Source organism: Canis lupus, chromosome 12 (assembly GCF_003254725.2).
Source record: "Canis lupus dingo isolate Sandy chromosome 12, ASM325472v2, whole genome shotgun sequence".
In the NCBI taxonomy this organism is placed as follows: domain Eukaryota; kingdom Metazoa; phylum Chordata; class Mammalia; order Carnivora; family Canidae; genus Canis; species Canis lupus.
Genome location: NC_064254.1, coordinates 10109948 through 10125474, shown reverse-complemented (window position 1 = coordinate 10125474; position 15527 = coordinate 10109948). Strand labels below are relative to the sequence as shown.

At 41.1% G+C, this 15527-nt stretch overlaps 1 protein-coding gene across 2 annotated transcripts; it reads left to right on the top strand.

Annotated features, from left to right (window-relative positions):
* Window positions 1-4428: 4428 nt before the first annotated feature.
* On the top strand, window positions 4429-13985 carry TREM1 (triggering receptor expressed on myeloid cells 1). Of its 2 annotated transcripts, none has more exons than XM_025418729.3 (4): window positions 4429-4550; window positions 7633-7989; window positions 9971-10175; window positions 13591-13985. In XM_025418729.3, the coding sequence occupies exons 1-4, from the start codon at window positions 4502-4504 to the stop codon at window positions 13694-13696; spliced, it is 717 nt and encodes a 238-aa protein (XP_025274514.1). In that variant the 5' UTR covers window positions 4429-4501; the 3' UTR covers window positions 13697-13985. The 2 variants fall into 2 exon arrangements, with proteins under 2 accessions (XP_025274514.1, XP_025274515.1); XM_025418730.3 differs by having other exon boundaries at window positions 4439-4576.
* Window positions 13986-15527: the final 1542 nt, after the last annotated feature.

Here is a 15527-nt window from a genome sequence, read left to right as displayed (position 1 = left end):
ATGGCAATACATTTCATCAAGACAAGGACAGTATGTTTCCAGCAGCTGTAGTTGGTGCCAGTTTAAAGCTTTTTCCACTCCCATTAAAGTCCTCATTGAACTTCTCAGAGACCAAGCTCCAGATCTCAGAGATCTGTGTCCTAGACCTGTGGGGCCCTCTTTTCAGCCAGAAAAGAAGATATACATAATCTCACTGTCAAAAGGTATCACACACATATTCCAGTGAGGGTAGAATAGATATGTGCTTAACCATATTAAGAAAGAAACTGTTACCTTACCCCATCATGATGATTAGGACATACTGACTTGGGCCAGTGACTTGCTGAAGGAAAAAAAAAAACGACCAGAATAATATTTGTACAGGCTTTCATGATAGTGTGGAAAATAGTGTTTGATAAAAGTAGGCTTTTGACAAAAAGGCTCATGGTACCTTAAAAATAAACCTTCCTGGTACTCTGGCCACCAAAGGATTAAGTGTGAAAGTAGAATTGTTTACTCAGCCTCAATGAAATAAAAAGAAACCCTAGGTCACAAGTCCCATGGTGATTTAATGAGAAGGCTTAAGAGACAGTAGCCTGATGGGAAAACTAGTTTGAGAACTTAAGATACTGCGTGGGTCATCCATCTCTTCAGAAAACTAATGGATAAGGGAGTAGAGGATATTTACATTCTGTTTACCTTAAGTGCATAAAGCAGACAGGACAGGTGGAGAAAGACTTTATTCTCATTTAAACACACTGAGGTGCCATCTCAAGTTAGGATGATGTGAAGGAGGAATCCACTTCTTGTAATAGTCAGAAATCCTTCTTGAACTGTTTAATTAAAAGTTCCCAAAAGAAAAACACAAAAATAAGAACCAATAAGAAAGAAATAGAAAGTAATAAAATGGTAGATCAAGTGCTAACATATCAATAATTACCTTAAATTTAAATTGTTGAAATATGCCTATCAAAAGACAGTGGATAAAAGAGCACAATCTGACCAGATACTGCTGACAAGAAACTCCCTTCAAAGTCAACGATTAGGTAAATTGAAAGAAAAAGAATGGAAAAAAATATATACCATGCCAACATTAAGTTATTTTTTAAAGATTTATTTATTCATTTGAGGGACGAGGGGCAGAGGACAAGGGAAAGAGAATCCTCAAGCAAACTCCCCGCTGAGCGCAGAGTCCAACCTGGGGCTTGATCCCAGGACCCTGAGATCATGACCTGAGCCAAAATTAAGAGTAGGATGCATAACCGACTGAGCCACCCAGGTGCCCCCAACATTAAATTTTTAAAAAGCAGAAGTGGCTGTATTAATATCCGATTAAGGTAGACTTCAGAGCAAGGAAAATATCACAGACAGACACAATATAATGATTAAAATATCAATCCACCCAGATTTAATGATCTGAAATGTATACACACCAAATGACAGAGGCTTTAAGTATAAGAAGCAAAAACTAATACAGCTAAAAAGAAAGTTCTCTCTTAATATTCCAGTAAATTGATTCTCGAAACAAAGTATCCAAAGACATAAAAAATTAGAAAATGTGTTATTCATTTAAATGTGGAATTTGTTGTAAGAAAAGGGATTTATTAAATGAACTGTACTAATCTGACTCATCCCTATAAAAAATCATGCAGGCTTCTCTCTAAATCAGAAAATTTCAAAACGTCTCTGAAATTTCAATCCAAGCGCAGTTTGAAGCCTGGATTCTGATATCATTTATAGAACATAGAAGGAACTTTAGCAAAACCTTAACTGTAATAATCTCTGCAGGGTGTAATAATATGATTTCAATGTCTCCACTACTATGTATATTTTAGAAATTGCTACATTTCACAGTTTTAGCTTAAAAAGTCAAAGTTAACTTTAGAATTTTTTTTTAATTTGCAGACATAATCGTACTCTTAGTTGTTTTCATACTTGAATAGCAATCAGTGTGGGTGTAAAATTCTAGTCATAATGTTCTTTACACATCATCTCACTGTCTCTTAGCATTTGTTGCTTAGAGAAGAAATGTGAGTCCTGCTCATTTCAATTCTTTTGAAGGAATCAAGGTGTTTTTTTTTCCCTGTTTGTTTAGCAGTTAGGAATTTTTTAAAAAGTAATTAATTAATTTGTCAAGTTTTTATTTGAATTCCAGTTAGTAAGCATACAGTGTAATATTAGTTTCAGGTGTAGAATTCAGTGATTCATCATTTACATAAAGCACCCAGTGCTAATCACAAGTGTTCTCCTTAATAACCATCACCCATCTAGACCATCCCTCCATCCACCTCCCTTCTAGCAACCCTCAGTTTGTTCTCTATAATTAATATTCTATTTTCTGGTTTGCTTCTCTCTCTCTCTCTCTCTTTTTCCTCTGTGTTCATCTGTTTTGTATCTTAAATTCTACATATGAATGATATCATATGGTATTTGTCTTTCTCTGGCTGACTCATTTTGCTTAGCATAATACACTCTAGTTCTATCCATGTCATTGCAAATGGCAAGATTTCATTCTGTGTTATGGCTGAGTATACAGCCATACATTCATTTATACATTCATCCATCAATCAGTTGATAGACATTTGAGCTCTTTCCCTAATTTGCCAATTGTTGATAATGCTGTTATAAACATCAGGGTGCATATATCCCTTGAATCAAAAGTACCTTTTGGGTAAATATTCAGTAGTTCAGTTGCTGGGTCAAAGGGTAGTTGTATTTTTAACTTTTTGAGGAACCTCCATACTATTTTCCAGAGTGGCTGTACCAGTTTGCAAGGAATCTTTTTATTTAAATTAGACAATTTTCACCTGGAAACTTCTTTGGTCTCATGAATTTTTTCTTGTTCCTGTTGGACTTTCAGCTTCAAATTGCAGATTTCTTTTCAGATCTAGAAAGTGTTTTTTTAATTGAAGTATAATTCACACATATCAGTTTCAGATGTACAACATAATAATTCAATATTTGTATTATTACAAAATGATCACCACAGCAAATCTGGTTAACATTTCTCACCTACATAGTTACTGAATTATTTTGTGTGATGAGAATTTTTTAGGTATCTTCTCTTAGCAACTTCTAAATTTTCAATATGGTATTCTTCAGTTGCCATACTACAGTGAAAGTATTTTTTTAATTTTTATTTATTTATGATAGTCACACACACAGAGAGAGAGAGAGGCAGAGACACAGGCAGAAGGAGAGGCAGAGACACAGGCAGAGGGAGAAGGAGGCTCCATGCACCGGGAGCCTGACGTGGGATTCGATCCCGGGTCTCCATGATCGCGCCCTGGGCCAAAGGCAGGCGCCTAAACCGCTGCGCCACCCAGGGATCCCTGAAAGTATTTTTTAAATATACATTTTTATCCTCATTTATGATCCACTGTTTCATATTATACTTCAAAAACATCTCTTATTTGTAAATTATTTATTAGTTTTTTAGGACTTTTCCTCTAATATATTTCTGAGATCTTCAAAATGCTTATATTTGTTTTACATTTGGGAGTATTTTTTTTTAAGATTTTATTCATTTATTCATGAGAGACAGAGAGAGAGAGGCAGAGGGAGAAGCAGGCTCCATGCAGGGAGCCTGTCGTGGGACTCCATCCAGGTCTCCAGGATCATGCCCTGGACTGAAGGCGGCGCTAAAGCGCTGAGCCACTGGGGCTGCCCAACATTTGGGAGTATTTCTGAAGTGAATCTTTTTTGTTATTGATTTTTCACATTGTCAAATCTGCCTTTTATTGTTTCTGGTATGGCAACTGCTGAATTTTTCCTTCTTTCATCACTGTCCTGTCCTGTGTCACTCTGTTTCTAAGTCTATTCTTGTTTAATGGCTGCCATGTCATCTCAAATAATTTAGGGGGCTTCCTACACTTCCATGAGCTCTGAGGCCAGGTCTATGACAGGAGGCTCAGGGCAAATGTATGATGTGGGCCATCCCAGTAAAGAGGGGGTAAGCCTCGAGTCAGAAAAAGCCAAGGAAATCAGGGTGGGGGTGAGTAGGGAGAGAGTGTAAAAAACTATGTATGTTGAGTACAGTACTGAGTGCTTTCCATAAGGACCCCCATTTTATCCTCACAATAACCCTAAAAGCAAGGCATTATTATCCCAACCCATCCCTCCCATGTTTGGCACTCTTAATTACACTGAACTGGATTGGATTAAGAGCTGGCCTCAAGAGGGCAAGGTGGCCCTCTAGTACCCTGATAATAGTGATGCCTCACTTTTGCTAACACAAAAGTATTATTCTCACTAAAATTTTGTGAGATTGTTTGAAAAGGTAATTGTCATTATTCCCAGAGATCAGGAAACTGGAATTCAGAAAAGGCTACACTCAAACCCTATCTCTGGGTTTCTGTGTTGTCCCTAACATCTGGAGCCAAGACAACCGATGACGAAAACAGAGCATCAACCTCAGCACCTCCCAAGAATGGCTTCATATCCTGTTGTGCAACTTTCTGGAGCTTCGAGGTTAGAGTGTCCCAGGCACATCAGTGCCAGCTGGTGTTGGCGCACATGAAGGATGAGGAAGGCCAGGCTCTGGGAGCTGCTCTGGTTGCTCTTCATCTCAGGTGAGGCGAGGAAGAGGCATGAGCAGGTGAGGCCTCTGCCCCAAACCTCGGAGATCCCACCATGAGAAAAGCTTCCCTATTCTTTGGAAGCTCTGGGGGGTGGGGAGGATGTGGCTACCCAGCATAGAGCCAACCAGAAGACTTGCCAGACTGGGTCTCTCTACCCAAACTTAACAGAACAGGAGACTGTATATGGCCTTGAGAACAGAAATAGAACGGGTGAATTAGGGAAACAGGATATCTGTGCATTTTGATGTTGGCAAAGATAGACACAACTCTGGATTGGAAAATGCTAGAGCAAATCTAAACCTGACATGATCCAAAATAATTTTGTTTGCATTTGAAGTTTTGTTTCAAATGTTATATTTGTGCTTTTGATGTGACCGTCTATTAACCCCAAAAGACATAATTCATTCAACAAGTATTTCCCAGGAGCCTACTGTGGGCCAGGAAATCTGCTAGTGCTGAGGAATAGCAGAACAGAAAGGAAAAGAGGGGGCTTGATGCTCACTTTCCTGGGGGCTGTGACTCCAGGCTGCCATTGTCTGCTGCTGTTGGAGGTGTTGTTGTCCTGGCTTTGCAGGTTTGCCCCATCACCACACCCTCACTTCTCTTGTACAGCTCACACTTTTCCTAAAGATGGAAGCATTTGGGACTTTAGTTGTTCCCCTCCTAATCCTTATGAATAAATTGGGGAAAAAAAACAAAGAGAGGGAAAATGTCAATAACAAGTAAAAAGAAGAGTTTGTTGTGGAAAGACATGAAGATTACAGAGAAAAGGTGCTTTCCAGGAACCTACTACTTTGAGCAAGGTCACCTTGCAGAGCCTGCACACACATGGCACTTTAAGCCTGCTTGGAGCTGGGGTAATAACTCATATAGGCAGATGGGAGCTTGGTTCTCATTCACTTGTGTCATAATCATGTTTTTTTCCAAAGCAGAACTAGGAGAAGATGGAGGGTAGATGCTTGTGTACTTGTGTTCAAGAAAGCCCGTGATATATATTTCATTGGGTCCTATGAGGGTGGCTTTGGGATAACCTAAAATCTCCTTCTAACTCCTGTATCCTAAGGAACAGAATCATTAGGTACCTATTCAGGCGTGGGCTGGGACTGCTCTCATCTCAACGAGACAGCTGCCTTGGGCAACACAGCTCTGGGGTTTAAAGCTGAGTCTGGGGTCAGACTAGCCAGGTTTGAATCCTGACTCTATCACTTTCTATTGTGGAACTTTGGGCAAATCACTTAATAACCTCTGGGTTGTTAAATAACCTTTCTGTGCCTCAATTTCCTTTTCTCTGAAATAGGAATAATGGTAGTATCAACCTTATAAAATATGAAGCTTAACGATAAAGTTAGGAAGATTACATGAGCTAGTACTTTTAAAAACAGCAATAGAAGGAAGTTGTTATTCTTTTTTATTAACATAAGGAATTCCTTTCTTGCAGTGGTGCAAGAAATGGCATGCAGATAGTACTTCAGTGCTGAGTCCTTGCTGTCTTCTTTCACAAGAGATAGGCAAGTTTGTGTACAGTCTCAGACTCCTGTAACTCCTACTCTCTTTGTCGACTTGGGCCGCTATCACAAAATACCACAGACTGGGTGGCTTATAAGCAACAGGCATTTATTTCTCACAGTTTTGGAGGCTGAAAGCTCAAGATCATGCTGCCAGTTTGGTTGGATTTTGGTGAAGGCCCTCTTCTGGATTGCAGACTGTGGACTTCTCACTATGTCCTCCCTGGGTGGACGGGGTGAGGGTGCTCTCTGCATCCCCTTTTATAAGGGCAGTAATCCTTTTTGTAGGGTCAATCATGACCCAATCGTCTCCCAAAGGCTCCACCTCCTAACATTATCACCTTGGGGGTTTGGATTTCAATATATGACTTTTGCGGGGAACACACACATTTAGACCATACTATCCACTTTGCCCAGGGAGTTGACAAATAACTTATCTATAACATTAATGTTACAGAGGGTGGAGAGAGGAGGTGTGTATCTTTCTCAGAGCCCAACACAGTGCCTTGCACACAGTAGTCTCTTAGCCATTGATTGATGAATGAGTGAGTGAATGAGTGAGCCACGGTTGGCTTAAGATAGCCTTCAGCCTCCGTTTGCCTGTCTCTTGGAGCAGAATTTCTGACCAGAATTCAGATGACTTTCCAGGAAGCTTGTTTTTTAGATTTCCTTAGAAACAGTCTGGTCACAGAAGAATTGGCCTGGTTTCATTTTCAAAATCCTTAGGAGTCCATAGGTGGGCTGTGATGATAGCCCAGGGGCTTCATTAAAGGGGTCGTGATTAGCATTTTTCAATGGGCATTTTCAGAGCTACTGCCCAAGGATAAAATTGTGTGTATGTGTGTGTGTGTGTGCACGTGCAGTAGTATTAATAATAAGAGTAGTGGTTGTAGGTACTGGTAGCCTGACCCTCAGTTTGACCCAACATTACTGTCCAGTCCATTATTTGGTGGTTTCCACGGAAGAAAGTAACCCAGGCTTGAGTGAATATTCTGTAGACCTCGTGGATAAGTTATAGAGCCTTGTTGTGTCGCCAAAAACACAGATCAAGATCTTACTTCTTCTCAACTTGGTCTTCCCATTGGCAAAGCTCCCTTGGACTAGACCAGAATAGATCTCCTTCCCCTACTTAGACGCAGTTTTCCTAGCTGTTTAGTGGAATCACTGTCCATTATTACCATGTCTTCACATCTACTCATCACCTTGTATGTCCTCTATAATCTTCCCTTCCATTATACCCCTATCACTCATGGTCTTGGCACATGTACCGTGTTCTGCCTCCAATCAGGCAATTTTTCCCTTTCAAAAACAATTTTTCCCTTTCAAAACAATGAAAGTTTGCACAAAAAATATGCAGTCTAGTTCTTGGAGTAAGAACAGGAGTGCTGTAAAAAGATCTGGGATCTAGTGCTGGCTTGCAGGGAAGTTTGCATGTTCTCTGGAGGCCTTGAGGATCTCATCTGAAAAATGAGTGGTTGAACAAGAAAGAGAGGTGATTTCTCTCTTTTTTTTTCCAAAGAGAGGAAAACTATTCCTCATAGAGTCTAACTCTTATTCCCTACCTACAGAACTCCAAGCTACAACTGAACCAGATGAAATAAAGTATGTCTTAGCAGAGGGAGGCACCCTGAATATGAAATGTACCACCTCCACCTGGAAGTACACCTATAGCCAGAAAGCTTGGCAGAAGCTTATGGATAGAGAGAAGCCCCTGACACTGATTTTCACAGAGAATGTTTCAGGGGATACCAGTCAAGTCCAGAGAGGCAGGTACTTCCTAGAAGACATCCCCAGCGAGGCCATCCTGAACGTCCAAATGACTAATCTTCAAGTGGAGGATTCAGGACTGTATCAGTGTGTGATCTACCACCCTCAGAAGAACCCTGACATCCTGTACCCCCGTGTCCGCCTGGTGGTGACCAAGGGTGAGTGATCTGGTATAGGAGAATGGGGGAGAGCCAGGCCAGGTGAGGGTATGGGCAGTGTTGGTAGCACCACTAAGGCTGTGGCTCAGAATTTCTAGCAGCCTGGCCTCTCCCAAAAGCTCCTTGTCTCTCATTTGAGGTCATTGAGATGCATTTGGCCCAAAAGTAAGAAGGGGCTTCTATGTATGGGATTCCTCTTGGGGTAGCAGAGCTTAATTTGAGGTGCTATTGTAAGAAATGGGGTATAGTGAAACATGAGTGATAGACTTGGATAATTTAGTCTCATTCTTTAGATTTCCAAATGGAAATTTTTTTGGGGGGATGCCTCTGTGATCCATTATCTCCTTCCGAAGGGTCCATTTGATGGCCTTCCTGTGTGCTTCCAAAAGCAGTGCTTCTCAGACTTTACTGTGGGTACAAACCACCTGGGGATCTTATTTCAAAAGCAGCCTCTGATATAATAGGTCTAGGATGGGACCTAGATTCCACATTTCTGATATGCTTGTAGGTGCTGCTGCTGCTGCTGAGGCTGGTCCATGGCCCCCACTTTTGGTAGCAAAGCTACAGAGCTCACTTCATGTCCCCTCTCATAGATGATGCTGTCTCACTGGGTAGTAGTGGCCAGTTTACTTAAATGCCTCCCATGTTCATCTCTGAGTAAAAGAACCTGTGCCTTTCTCAGCTCTGTATCCCTAGCAACTAATGTGGTACCTGGCACATAGTAGGGCCTCAGTAGATGTTAACTAGGGAAATTAAGGAGAGGAAAGAGAAGAAGGCTCAAGTTTCTGGCACCTGGAGAATCCTAACCCTAAGGGAGATAAAATTCATATGCAATATATTAATAATAGATAATTTAAAAAGCAATATGCTACAGGTTCAGGTGAGGACAAGGCAGAGAATGGTACAAGTTTGAGTAATCAGCAAGTTATTCTTGAAGAACGTGGTGAAGAATAGCAGGCAAGTGCATTTCCAGTGATAGGAATAGCTTGAATTCTTTTATTTCCCCACTCTTCCTCCTTAACCACCTTCCTCCCTCCTCCTCTTTTCTCTCTGTCTCTGTCTCTGTCTCTCTTCCCTTCTCTGCCTTTCTTCCTTAGTTCTTTCCTTTTTCCTGTCTCTGACCCAGGCTGACTTCACACTAATTTTCTAATCTTAGCAAAGGAAAAACTTGCTTCATGAATGGCCATGTTCATTGCCCTCCTCAATTTCATTTGCCTTGCCACCTATCCATCCTTCCTTCCCTCCTCCCTCCCTCTCTCCCTTCCTTCCTGGCTGCCTGCCTTCCTGCCTTCCTTCTATTCATCTTCCTCTCTTTCTTTCTTTCTTTCTTTCTTTCTTTCTTTCTTTCTTTCTTTCTTCTTTCTTTCTTTCTTTCTTCTTTCTTCCTTTCTTTCTTCCTTCCTTCCTTCCTTCCTTCCTTCCTTCCTTCCTTCCTTTCTTCTTCTTCTTCTTCTTCTTCTTCTTCTTCTTCTTCTTCTTCTTCTTCTTTCTTTCTTTCTTTCTTTCTTTTTCTTCTTTTTTAATTTTTTTATTGGAGTTCAGTTTGCCAACATATAGCATAACACCCAGTGCTCATCCTGCCAAGTGCCCCCCTCAGTGCCTGTCACCCAGTCACCCCAACCCCCCGCCCACCTCCCCTTTCACCACCCCTTGTTTGTTTCTCAGAGTTAGGAGTCTCTCATGTTCTGTCATCCTCACTGATATTTTCACTCATTTTCTCTGCTTTCCCCTTTATTCCCTTTCACTATTTTTTATATTCCCCAAATGAATGAGACAATATAATGTTTGTCCTTCTCTGATTGACTTATTTCACTCAGCATAATACCTTCCAGTTCCATCCACCTCGAAGCAAATGGTGGGTATTTGTCGTTTCTAATGGCTGAGTAATATTCCATGCTTCCATCTACCAACCCACTTCCCAAAAATTCATCCTCAACTTATCCATACATTTACTCAATGTGTCTTCTTGCCGATCCTTTAGGCATCACTGCATCAGACAAGAGTCCTACCCAGAACTTGGCTCAGATTTCCACCCATCCTCCTACCACTACCAAGGCCCAGAGCACGCTTCTTGCCAGCCCCAGGACTGTGACCCAACTCCCACCCAAATCAACTGCTGACACCTCCTCTCCTGACTTTGGAGTCAACATCACAAATGTGACGAATGTCACCAGCTATGGTTTCAGGTCTCTGGCCCTACTGTTTTAATTCTGAGTCCATGTGCTTGAGAAGCTGTGGGGAATGATGGATGGGGTTGTGGGGAGGGCAGGACAGACTTGAGTCACCTAATTCTGGTGAAATATCCCTGGGGAGGAAGGGGGTGGTGCTAGAATGGGAAGAGACTGTTGGTGAGACTGCTCACTCTTCCTGGCTCACCTTGTTTTCTTGCACACTAGAGGAGCAAGAAGAGAGAAAGGATGTCTTTGCTGAATTCCAGTAGGTCTCAGCCAACCCCATCAGCCTAATGGTATAGTGGAGTAAGGGCCCCTGGGTTCTAATAGCAGCCAGATTGGCTGGCTGTGTGACTTTAGGTGAGTCATGAACTCTTTGTAGCTTGTTTCCTTGTCTATAGGGAGGCTAGAAAATGCAGAGCTGGAAATGATAATCTAGCCCAACTGCTCTCAGTGGCTGCAGCATGTTAGGATTACCGGAGTGTTTGCTTTTGCTTTGGTTTGTGTTTAATACTGATGCATGTGCCCTCCTGTAGACCAGGACTTCTGGAGATGGGGCTGGTCTCAGTATTTTTTATGAGATCCTCAGGAGATTTCTTAACGTGCAGGCAAAGCTAAGAACCATTAACTTTGCATGCAAAACCCTCTTTACAGTTTCTTATTAAATGTTGACTTACCTTTGAATGTGTTGATTATTAAATATTGAATTAACAGAGAAATATTCATCCATATTCCTACTAATCTAACATGTCTGATCTCCACATTCTCTTTGTAGTCTTTATTCATGTTCATACATATTTAATATAGCAGTAATTATAATTATAAACATTGCTATTATTTTTCTATGCTAAAACTATCCTTTGATGTTGCTACCTAGAGTTCATGATTATAATCTCAACAAATGCATCCTTTGCTCAATGAACCAGCCATGACTTACATCTTGACTTGCTTTAGACGCTGAGATTGTTTTAATTTTTTATGGTATTGATAACTTTGAGATGAACATTTTTGCAGATGTCTTTTTTCTTTTAAATTATTTATTCAAAGGAAATTCCCTTAAGAGAATATGAATGTTTATATTGCTCTATAAACATATTGCCAAATATCCTCCAAAGGTTGGAAACAATTTGTGTTGTGATCCATAATATATAAGTAAAGCAGTTGTCACCACAGGGATCCTTTGCCTACAGGGATTTGGAAAATATTTCTACTAAATTTGATGTGAACTGGCACTTGTTTTCATTTCTCTCTTACTATGGACTAGGAGCTCTACAAAGGTAGAGGCAGTGCCTCTCTGAACTTTGTCCCCTCCCACCGCCCCCACCACTTCCCCAACAACTGTTTTGCTGGCGCCAGTGCCTGGTATATAATAGGTGCTTATTAAATCTTTGTGGACTAAGTAAACAATCCAGTGAGAATCAACATTTTTCTTTTTAAAAGTTACTTTGGTTTTCCAGCATATAAATTGAGAGTACATACTATTACCCACATAGAGGCTGCACCTCTTCTATTAACTTTATTTATTAATAATATAAACTATTCTATCAGTCAGAATCCAATCAGGGAAGCAGAAGCCACCAAGCTGTTTGAAAAAGAAATGTTTTAGTACAGGGAGCTGTTTGCCTAGGTAATGGAAGAAGGGGGCTTCTAATCTGGGGATGGATGGGGTGGGGAGCACCTCAGAGGGAGCCACTGTCACTCTGTCTTAGGGTGGGTTCCCTGGAAGCAAGCAGTGGGGAAAGTCTTGTACAAATGTAGGAAATGACCTCAGGTAAATACATCAGGGAAGTGAGACCAGGAGAGAAGGAAGCTTAGCAAGTGTGTCATCACCAAGCTGAGTCTTTGGGGCTCAGTCCTGAAGGGCAGTTCTGGAGGACCACGGGACTTGTCTATATCAGAGGCTGGGGGAGCTGGAGTATTTATACGCCTGAATTCCCAATCCTCTGTTAGGGGCAGCCCAGGGGCATATGAATTTCAGGCCCTGGAGTGGGGACGGTGGTCTGGTGGCCTGTGTGCAGCCTCAGAAAGGGGTGTGTGCTGGCTCTCAAAAGTGGACACCCTCCAGGAGCTCCACACATGAATATGTGAAAGGGCTGAGAGGACAGAGGAGACTTGAAGGTCAAGCTGAGCTGCGCCTTGGAGAAGTGGACTGCATCTGTGCTGTGGATGGCGCTACACTAACCATGAGGGGCCAGGAGCTGCCAGGGGTTGAACTTGACCAGCCGCTGGGATATGTAGTTCCAGGTGATGGAAGACATGGAGGACAAGGAGAACAGGGAGGACAGTGCTACAGGCCCACAGGGACTTCAGCAGAAAGGGGCCTTTGCTGCTTTCTGTCACCATTCTGTCATTTCCCCCTTTGCGAACTCATACATTTGATTTTAAGTTTTGTGTGGGTAAATGTGTTGATTTTTAAATTATTGCTTTGCTTTATTCCTTAATGTGCTTGATTCTATTTTCTGGTGACGTTTCTAGGTGTTTGTGGGTGTTTTGTTTTTCATTTTATTTAAATCTTTAGTCCATCTTGGGGGTGGGGGTGTATTTTGCTAAATGGTATAAATTATATAAAAGATGACTTTTTCTTCATATTACAATCCAGATACCACGTGATTATTTATTAAATAATCCTGGGCAACCCTGTCGGGACCTCTCTCACTTTTGAGAGCTTTCTCTGTAGTTCTGCTTAATAAACTTCTATCGCTTTGCCCACTCACACACACACAGAAATAATAATAATAAAATAAACAATCCTTGCCTACCTCCTGGGCTGCCAAATTCCTTAGATGTTAAATTTGTATATAACATTAGGTGAATATCTAGGTTTCTGTTTGTTTTACTGTCACCTATTTCTCTTTTTGCCCCGTGTCCTATCATGCAGATTGGTTGTGCTATAATCTGTATGCATATCACTGAGTATAGATAGGCCATGTTTCCTCACTCATGGTATCTCTTCTTATGGTATCCACAAATGCTATCTCAGAACTTTTAGAACCATTATGCTAAAATCTGTAAAAGTTCATGAAGAGATTTGGGCAAGGATTAGATTCTTCTGTTTACAGATGAGGAAACAGGCCAGAGCCATGAAAGGCCAGAGCCCTTTCAGGAAGCAAACCATGCTGCTGGGACTACAAACTAGGATTCCTTGCTGAGCCTTCACTCTCTACTGCATCCCAGTGAGGAAGAGAGTCCTAAGAAGCCTGCCTCTTCTCCCCGGTGCCTCTTCTGCACATGGGCCCTATGCTCTTCACTAACATATTTCCAGTCAGTAGTTTTAGGCAATGGGACACACTAAAGGCACAGGACCAGTCAGTATGGGGAAGGTGCTAGAAGGGCCTAAGCAAATAAGAGAAGGGGCATGAAGGACTTCTGTAAATACTCAGGTATGAGGCATGCCAGAGTAGCGACAACTTACAACTCTTCTTTCCCCCAGGTTCTCTGTGATCAACATTGTCATTCTTGTGCTGTGTGGATTCCTGAGCAAGAGCCTGGTCTTCACTGTCCTGATTGCTGTCACACAGAGGTCATTTGGACCCTAGGCTGGTGAAGCCATGAGAATGACCTCTGACTTCTAACTACATCCCTCTGGCAATTGTCCTGGAGGAGAGCTGTGAGGGGGAAGGGAAGGAAGGGCAATGACATGAGTTGAATCTGTAACAGGTTATTTCTAAGGCTCAGGTCCCACCTTCTCACCCTGCCAGCTCTCCTCATTACATTAATAACATTGGGTATGTGTTTTGCCCGCTCAGAAGAGAAGATAGAGCTGCAAACATGCCTGTTCTAGTGGTTCAGGATTTGCCTTAAATAAAGAGATGTTTATTTAATGTTCTTCAATGTTCTTTACTGTTGCTGTCTCATGGGGGTTGTGAGGTACAGAGGGCACTGCTGCTAATTCTGCCCTTGTTCTTCCCCTGGGCTATAACGTTTTTGCCTGATCTAGACAGAGCTCCTACTACAGAAACATCCTGTTCTCCCTACCTCTGGGCCTTCCTCTTCTCTAGAATCAGATGCTTGGGTTTCTCTCTTCATCTGTGGTCCTCTCCCACATTCCCAGAGAAGGGATTTGAAAAGCATGGATTAAGAAGAAGAAATGACATCACGGTGAGAATTCTAAATTTGGGAAAGAGAAAACAAGTTAACAAGAGGTTGTATCCTGGGAAAATACTGGATGAGATGGAGTCCAAAACATAGGACTGATAGAGAATCTCATTTGTTGATCACATGCATTATCAAGGGTACACTATCACTGAATCCTCAGAACATACCCATGAGGTATGCGACTAGAAACATACCTCAACAAAATAAAGGCCTTCTATAAAAAACCCAGAGCTAACATTATACTCAGTAGGGGAAAACTGAGCTTTTCCCCTAAGGTGAGGAACAAGACACGGATGTCCACTCTTACCACTTTTATTAAACGTAGTACTGGAAGTCCTAGCTGCAGCAATCAGACAACAGAAAGAAATAAAAGGCATCCAAGTTGGTAAGGAAGAAGTAAAATTTCCACTATGTGTAGACAACATGATGTTCTATATAGAAAATCCTAAAGACTCTACCGAAAAGCTGCTAGAACTGATTAAAGAATTCATTAAAGTTCCAGGATACAAAATCAATGTACAGAAATCCACTGCATTCCTATGCATTATGCACTAAAAATGAAGCAGTAGAAAGAGAAATTAAGAAAATAATCCCATTTATAATTACACCAGAAATAATAAGATACCTAGGAAAAAAATAACCAGAGGGGATGAAAAATCTATACTTTAAAACCTATAAAACATTGATGAAAGAAATTGCAGATGACACAAAGAAATAGAAAGATATTCCATGCTCATGGATTGGGAGAAGAAATATTGTTAAGATGTCTATACTACTCAAAGCAATCTACAAATTTAATGCAACCCTTATCAAAATACCAACAGCATTTTGTTTTTCTGTACACCTGTCAGAATGGTTAAAATAAAAAACTGAAGAAACAGCAAGTGTTGGCGAGGATGTGGAAAAAAAGGAGCCCTTGTGCACTCTTGATGGGAATGCAAACTGGTGTAGCCACTGTGAAAAACAGTATGGAGGTTCCTCAAAAAATAAAAATAGAACTACCCTAAGATCTAGGAATCACACTACTGGGTATTTACCTAACGAATACAAAAACAGTAATTCAAAGGGGTACATGCACCCCTATATTTATTACAGCATTATTTACAATAGCCAAAATATGGAAGGACCCCGATTGTTCACTGGTAGATGAATGGATAAAGAAGATGTGGTGTATACATACAATTGAATATTACTCAGCCATAAAAAAAGAATGAAATCTTGTCATTTGCATCAACATGGATGGAGCTAGAAAGTATAATATTAAGTGAAATA

Excerpts from the sequence above, each read along its gene's own strand:
- TREM1 (XM_025418729.3), top strand. The coding sequence starts at position 4,502 with ATGAGGAAGGCCAGGCTCTGGGAGCTGCTCTGGTTGCTCTTCATCTCA. Across the intron at positions 7,990-9,970 it reads CCGCCTGGTGGTGACCAAGG|GCATCACTGCATCAGACAAG; the intron begins GTGAGTGATCTG and ends CCGATCCTTTAG. Across the intron at positions 10,176-13,590 it reads GTCACCAGCTATGGTTTCAG|GTTCTCTGTGATCAACATTG; the intron begins GTCTCTGGCCCT and ends TCTTTCCCCCAG.